This window comes from Habropoda laboriosa, unplaced genomic scaffold (genome assembly GCF_001263275.1).
Source record: "Habropoda laboriosa isolate 0110345459 unplaced genomic scaffold, ASM126327v1 scaffold207, whole genome shotgun sequence".
Lineage (NCBI taxonomy): Eukaryota > Metazoa > Arthropoda > Insecta > Hymenoptera > Apidae > Habropoda > Habropoda laboriosa.
Window position 1 is genome coordinate 491823 of NW_017100397.1, and position 7766 is coordinate 499588.

The 7766-nt window shown below is 41.0% G+C and overlaps 1 protein-coding gene across 8 annotated transcripts in view; it reads right to left on the minus strand.

The window, feature by feature from the left end:
• Positions 1-251: 251 nt before the first annotated feature.
• LOC108575260 (nuclear factor 1 X-type) overlaps positions 252-7766 on the minus strand; it is an 87769-nt gene continuing 80254 nt past the window's right edge. For 6 of the 8 annotated variants that reach the window (XM_017938012.1, XM_017938010.1, XM_017938004.1 and 3 more), the window contains 4 exons: positions 2999-3186; positions 1319-1681; positions 963-1197; positions 252-822 (listed from right to left, as the gene is read on the minus strand). In XM_017938012.1, coding sequence (XP_017793501.1) covers positions 578-822; positions 963-1197; positions 1319-1681; positions 2999-3186 — 1031 coding nt within the window. In that variant the 3' untranslated portion in view covers positions 252-577. The remainder of the gene's footprint in view (positions 823-962; positions 1198-1318; positions 1682-2998; positions 3187-7766) is intronic. The other 2 variants (XM_017938006.1, XM_017938005.1) reach the window with 2 other exon arrangements.

Below are 7766 nucleotides of genomic sequence, written 5' to 3' on the forward strand. Positions count from 1 at the left end.
AGAAATTCTCAAAGTACCAAGCTGTGAAAAATACATTGCAAATGGTTCCAATTTTCGCCAAATCAAGATACACTTCTCAAAGGCACAACCAAACTTTCCAAAGAGTACAGTAAGTAAAGTGTCAAAGAAATGAAAAATTAAAGATTTCAAGGCATCGATATACTAAGAGTCCCCATGTTTCTGAAACGTAAACATTAAGAAAAAACGATTCAAAGGAAAAAGGAAGCATAAAAAGGCACAGTAGTCCAGAAGGTTGAAAATCGAGCTCCGCAAAGAGATCGCGAAGCCAGGGCCTAACCCTGGTTGCTCGTTACTGGAGCGGTACCATAATGGCGGATGGGCCCTGTTACGCCGGAAGCGGCTCACACGATCATCCCTCGACGCTGCTCCCGTCTTAAACTAACGATCAGACTCTCAGGCACTCGATTCTCCGCAGGCTTAGGTCGCGAAGCTGAACACGACACGGGGAATCCTGGCGATTCCCCTCCGGCTCAGAGTAATTATCGTACGCGCCGGTGAGTAACGACCCCGTGGAACATGCGAGCTTCTCGACGCTTTCCGCTCTAAGCCTCCAGTGTCACGGAGGAGACTTTGGTCGGCCGCTCTTATCCTGCATCACTTGTTGCTGCTGCTGCTGTTGCTGCTGTTGTGTTTGTTGTTGCTGTTGTTGTGACTGCTGTTGTTGCTGCTGAGGCTGTTGAGGTTGTTGTTGGTGATGGTGAGAGGTTGGATCCGTGGCTACACCAAGATCTGTGCCCATTAGGTTACCAGCGCCGCTTTTGTCCACCACGCTGCTCGTGTGCACTGGGTGGAAGTATCGTTCTGGAATGATAGAAGGAGGTTTGGTTAGGAGATTTGGAAGGAGGATAACGTGAAGTTTGAGTTGGAGGTTGTTGAGATTGAAAGGTCTCGGAGCAATATGAAAACTGTTTTAGATCACAATCCTAGATAATGTTACTGACCTTCGTCCATGGCGGAAGGCGGCTCGCTGGCAGTGCCAGTGATGATCGGTGCGATCATATTATAATCGTCCTCTAAATTAATGAACGGTGCCGTGTTCCAACGAGGTGGCACGTTAGATACCGATCTCTGAGTGGCTACTGGCCTCGTCACCGAAACTGGCGATGAGAATAGGGAGAGATTCGTTGGGGAGATCACCCCTGACATCGAGCTGATGGTAGGATACGTGAATATTTGCTGTGAACAAAACGGAAAGAACCAAAAGCGATAAATTGAAGAAAGTAAGGACAGAAAAAGTTCTAAACTTTAACTGAAAATCCCAAGAAAGGACAAGAAGAAAGAGAAACGAAGCACACACCTGTCCAGGTTGAGAGTGAAAGTGAGCAAACGTGTACTCCCGGCTGGTGTGCGGCGCTGTTACGAGGATCCTCGCGGGGCTCTTCCTTCCGGCTGGATCGACGGAGCTCTGGCAACCGGAACTGACCAGTCCCACCGCCGCGGCGGCGGCCATTTGCTCCTGATTGGGCGCCAGTTCGGCTGGGTCTGTAGGTGAGGTCGAAGAGGTGGGGGGCGAGTTCGAGCTCGCGGCCGTCAGCTCGCCTGTCGACCTTATAATGGCGACCGGCCTCGCCATCGGTGCGGGTGGCGGCGGCGGCAGCATCGAACTCGGATAATACTGTGAGAACTTTTGTATGCCAGTGCGGGGTCCGGCTAGCTGCGCCTGGAAATACCACACACCCACCGATCAACATCGTCGACCCGCGCGTGATCCATTCACCCCGTTTTCTTACAACTTATCCCAGCCACTTTTTCAGCCCTCCATCGTAAAATTTATTTATCCTTTCATTCTCCTTTAACTTTTCTCAGACTTCGTGGCGATGGACCCCTCGTTTGTGTGCAAATGGACATTCGAAGTGATATGAATTTTTTCTTCCTTTTTTTTTAATTGGTTGAAGTGTTTTCGGAGGGACAGCGTAATCTTACGAAGGCTTTCAGGGTTTTTTGGATGGCTTTGTGTATTTGGATTTTCTTTCGATGCTTGTGTCAGATGAATTGGAAATAGAAGTTTTTCTCATTTCAATGGAACGATGTTTAGAATAGGATGAGTTTGAAGAGATTTAGGAGTGACTTTATATCGCAAACGAGGGGTTGAAAGCAATCTTTCGCTATAAATTTTGATTCTAAGCTATCCCCACAGTTTTCAATTTCATATTAAACAACAGCAATTTTACCGATCGTTTTCTTAACGAATTTCGAAAAATCCAGGGCGATTGGAACACGCCTGACGATGCAGGTCGCAGAGAACCGCCCCTTGTCCCCTTTAATTCTTTCGGGAAAACGTTCTCCAAATACATCTAACCATACATCACCTGGTTCAATCCTCTTTAGCAGTTATTATTGTTACATCCACCAAATGCAACTTTCTGATAAAAATTCTATCTTGGTACCAATTGGTCCTGCATAAATCAAACATTAGGTACAAATACAGGATACTTAAAAAAAAAATGTGAACGTTCATGTAAAAGCAAAACTGATAACACAATGTATCACATTATCGAACATCTTTTATCTTCGCAAAGTCTCCACTTGTTCACCATAATTGCACATATTCTCCATATAAGTGTAATATTAACCCTTTGCACTCCAATGGCGCTGTTATGGCGACACGGAGAACTTTAAAATGTAAAATTCAGGTGTTTTTATATTGTCAAAATAATGCAAATCAGTAGAAGAAATAGAAATAAGTAAATTTATCCCTTCATTTTTCTTTGTCAAAACAAAACTTTGGATTCTCAGAAATTTCACTATTAATCTTATGGTGTGCAAAGGGTTAACTGTGTCCTTAAAACTTCTTAAATCCATATACTCCTATTTTTAATAACAAATTTACACCTGTTACCAATACATCGACCCTACGTAAATCAAAGATCCAATAATGTGAAATATATATTCGAATAACATCTTTAAATTGGAAGAACGTATATTCTCGTTTGGAACGAGGACAAGGTGGCGGGTTTAAAAAGGATCCGGAAGCTACCTGGGGCAGTTGCTGTGTATTCTCCGCCTCCTGGCAGACGAACGTCACGAAATCTGACAATGTATCGTGACCGTTCTCGGGGTACTTCACCACCCCTGTGGAGGCAGGGTGCTCCGGCTGGTAGTACGCGAGCCCGGACATACTTTGACCGGAACCACCGGCCAGTCCTTCGTGCGGTGAGTGCAATCCTGAAACATAATTCACCACTGTCATCCTCTGTTTGGATCGCCTGACCCACGGCTAAACCACCCCCTCCTGCTCCTTTGCAATCGACTCCATTTAATGCCCCCTTCCATGGCTATTGATCATTAACGTTGGCTTCTCTATTGTTTTAACCAATTCTTTCGAGTATTTCTCACAATAGTTCCTTCTTCGAATTCAGAAAAACTTTAAAATTTCATCTCTATCAAATCTCTTCTTCAAATTATCGAAATAATTTTCTGAGAATTTTGAGAAATTTTAGAATCTGATTTTCCCTGATTATCTTCCCGATAAATATACTTTCCCTGCCAAGTTACACCTTTTCTATTTTCTGAACAATCTTTCGAAGGCTCCAGAGAGATTTTGAAACAATTTGCTGAAGATGTAGACAAACAATACAATCAGATTTCCCACGGAAATAGAATTTTGTTACTTTTCTGATAAATTGCTCCGTCTATTTTTCAGAATAATTCTAACTTCTATGCTACATTTGTTCTGCTTGTATTCCTTGAAAAATTCATATCCTCTGATCTACAGTCCGCTTAATTCCTATTCCTGAGACATTGCCCTAGACACCGAAGAGGCTTGAGATTTCGGGAATTGCGCATGCCAGACTTTGGCAAATGCGGTTGTACGTTCGTCGGTAAATGGTAATTGTTAATGCGGAGAATGTTAGTAAAGTTGGTCTGCCAGCGTCGCGGGAGCTTAGCGGAAGAGGGAGCAAACAGAGGTAACGATTGCAGCCGCGAGTCTGTTAGGGGGTGGTTTTAGTGGTACTTCTTTGGGGGAAGGGGGGCTCTCGACCAACTATAACGATCGTGTTAAATATATATGTATATATATATACATATAAGGCACTCCAAGCGTAAGGCTGGCTGGCTGAAATGTACATGTATTTGTATACCAGTGTGCGTGTGCGCGGGCGTCTACATGTTAAAGTGTACAATCTAGACATTTTTCGAAAGTAATACATTTTCATTCTCTATCTTTTTTATCTTAAAAACTGCTCGAGCTCACGCACACGTATATTCACGCAACATGTGGTTATATACATGTATGTATATATACATATAGATATGTATATATAAATAGAATACATCAATACAATGGATATACATATATATTTGTTTTAATATATATGTATGTATGTATGTATATATATATATGTATACGGTTCAGAAACAACAACACCAACATCGCAACAACAATAGAATATATATATATATGTATATAGGTAGTATCGTACGGAGAGAGAGAAAGAGAGGTAGAGAGACAGGTAGAGAGAGAGAGGTAGAGAGAGAGAGAAAGAGAGAGAGAGAAAGAAAGAGAGTAGTATAGTAGTAATAGTAGTAGTAGTGGTAGTAGTAGTAATAGAGCAATAACAAGTCAAGTCATGTCTCAATCAAAGGTTTCGAAAATTAATTTGAATCGATCAATCAATCAATCAAGTTAATGAATTAATTAATTAATCAATTAATCCATCCAGCATACGACATACCCAGAGCATTGGCCGTGTGACAGTGAGTGAGAAATCAGAGATAATATATAATGGTGTGCACGGTTCAAGAAGGTACAGTCTCGATTATTCGGAGCGAGGGATCGTTGCTCTGGTTTTTAGAGCTTGAGAATTCGGAAACTCGCTAATTTCAAAGCTTGCGGATTCAGAAACGTGGGAAATTCGAAGCTTCGCGAACGCGGTACTTTGGGAATGCAAAAGCTTGAGAACTGGGAAATTTTGGAAATTCGAAGCTTCGTAAACTCGAAAATCATGGAAATCCAAAACTTTCGAAATCTGAATGTTTGTAAACTTAAGAATTCCAAAGCTTCCAAAATTTCCACCCTCTCCCCACAACTCGGGGCTGTACCTTTAAAAATAGTAATACGTGAACAGGTGGGTGTAACAGGGTGGGCGGACAGACAGACAAACAGACAGACAGACAGACAGCGACAGCTAGCTTACCAGGTAGAACCAGTACTACACAGTTAGCAAAAAATGCCATCCGTCTGTCTGTCTGTCTGTCTGTCCATTTCCAAGCCCCGAATCATACATACTTCTGGACGATTCTCAATTTCCCGACTTTCAAAAAGGCTCGACAAACTTTTCTTTCTTATTAACAATTCATTAATAACACCTGGGGATAATGGGGCTGATTAACTAAACTTTCGATTACTTCATATGATAATTTTGACAACAGACAGGTCAGTCAGACGGACAGGCAAACGGGGGCGTGACAAAAATATACATATATAGATATTATACACATATAGTACTATACATACACAGGTGAACAGGATTATCGCAGAGTGTACTTATTTCCGTTACAGAGGCATACAAAAACACCAGTTTTCGTTAGAGAATTATCGATTTGGTTAGTTTCGGTTGGGTTTTGGTGGGGTTCGTGGTTTAGAGGGGGGGTTTGCTTCAGGTTTCATTTGGCCGTTTTGGTGTAACGCGAAAATGGTAGAAATTCAATGGTGTACTTCTCGTTAGAGCGAATAAGAAAAAATCATCGTATACATACGGTATGTCCGGTTCATCTCAGAGCACAGAAGTATCTCGAAAACTGCAAACGATACGAAAATCATATTTCGGACGAAAGTTGTAGCGTACAGTGGACGACAGTACAGTTGCAATGATCTTGAAATGCCCTGTATAAAGGTCACGTTTAAGTTTTTCAATGGAAACGTGTAGCTGGCATTGAGTCGTTTTCAAAATATTGCATGGCTTTTGCGTAAATTATTATCGAGATATCAGCTTCTAAGTTTTGCATGCCGCCGGCACTGGCGTTGCTTGGTGCGCACCGCGGAGAAAGATGAAGATGCTAACATGTAAAACTCGGAAGCTAATATCTCGATAATAATTTACGCAAAAACCGCAAATACGCGGTGTTCTGAAAACGACTCGATGTCAGCTACAAGAAAACATAATCAAAGATATACGCTTCCATTTAAAAACTTAAACATGACCTATACAGGGCTTTGCAAGCTCGTTGCAAGGTCAAGAGAACATCAGAGCAATATGTCGACCTCTATGCGCTACAATTTTCGACCAAATTGCGCGGGAAATATTTTTTTATATCGCCTGTAGTTTTCGAGATATTTCGGTGTTCTGAGATAAACCGGACATACTGCATATCGTTGAAAAAATTCAAAAGAGTATAATTATTCATCCCTGAAATGACAACATACTGCAAAAGGTTATTTCCGCAATTTTTTGATATTTACAACGATCGAGGAATTCTCTAAGATACCTGCGAAGAATACAGAAGGAACGTAAAGAATAAAATTCGTCAGAAGTATGGTGGATTTCAACGTGTCAGTAGAAAGGGTCAGTCATAAGTCAGACACGTCACGTATAACGCTGAGTGGTTCTACTGAGGTCTGACATCGATCGTCCGTGTCTACTCAGAAACATCCGGACGTGTTTGTTGAAAAAATCCTAGGAAAACATTTCTTTCACATTTTCCGCGAGATAAAGCACAGTGAAAAATTCCTGATCTTTTTTCTTTTTCGTAAAAAAAAACTCGTTTTTCCACTTACTGAAAAGGTTTCCTCTAACGTGTATCGTATGTCTGAAAGCGCAAGCTCCATCGATGGTGTTCAACGGACACGTAAGACGAACGAGAAAAGAAAAAAACTAAAACCAAAAAGTCTATTTCTCCTTTGCTTTTTCTTTTTTTGCACCTTTCAACTACATCAAACATTCAGCTGATTCAATTTCCTCGAAAATTCCTCCCGGTCGATCAGAAATTGAATCATTGAACTAATTTGGGAATTCCAGAGCATACAAATTCGGAAATTTTGGAATTCCAAAGCTGGAAAGTACGAAAGTCTAGGAATTCCAACTTGATAATTTGTAGATCTGGGAATTCGATAGTGTCACTCTCGACGTTCAAAATGAAAAGAATAATTTTCAGAAAGAAAAAAGAAATCATCAGCTCGCCTACCAAAGACAGCATTTGCGCGAACAATCGTGCACACAGCTGCAGGCGGCTATACAGTGAACACTGGCGCAACAATTATTATAAATATACACATATACATACATCTATTTTCACCGGCAACCAACAAAATATAAAAATAAAAGAAGGAATAATACACACATATATACATATCTATTTATAATAATTGTCGCATAATACATATATACTATGTATATACATATATTGCTTCGTATAAAACAGTGATTCCAGAGATGCAACATCGAAATGCTAACACATATAATATATATATATATATGTATAGTAGTAGTAGTAGTGGGTATAGTTCTTATAATGGGGCTAACATCGAGCATTCTTGCTTTCTCGGTTCCTCGTGACGCACCGGTTTACCGTATAGCGATCAGACGTCAGGATTTCTCGGAGATCCCCCTGTGGTGGACACAAACACGACCCTCGAATTAGTCCACTTTTCACCATTCTCCATCTACGCTCCCCCCCTTTTCTTTTATCTCTTCCACCTCTCTCTTTCTGTATTTTTGTCGCATAAGAGTGGAAATAGATCCTTTTGTTTTATATTTCTTAAATTCTTTGGAATATCTTTTTTTTTTTTTTTTGGAAAAATTGTA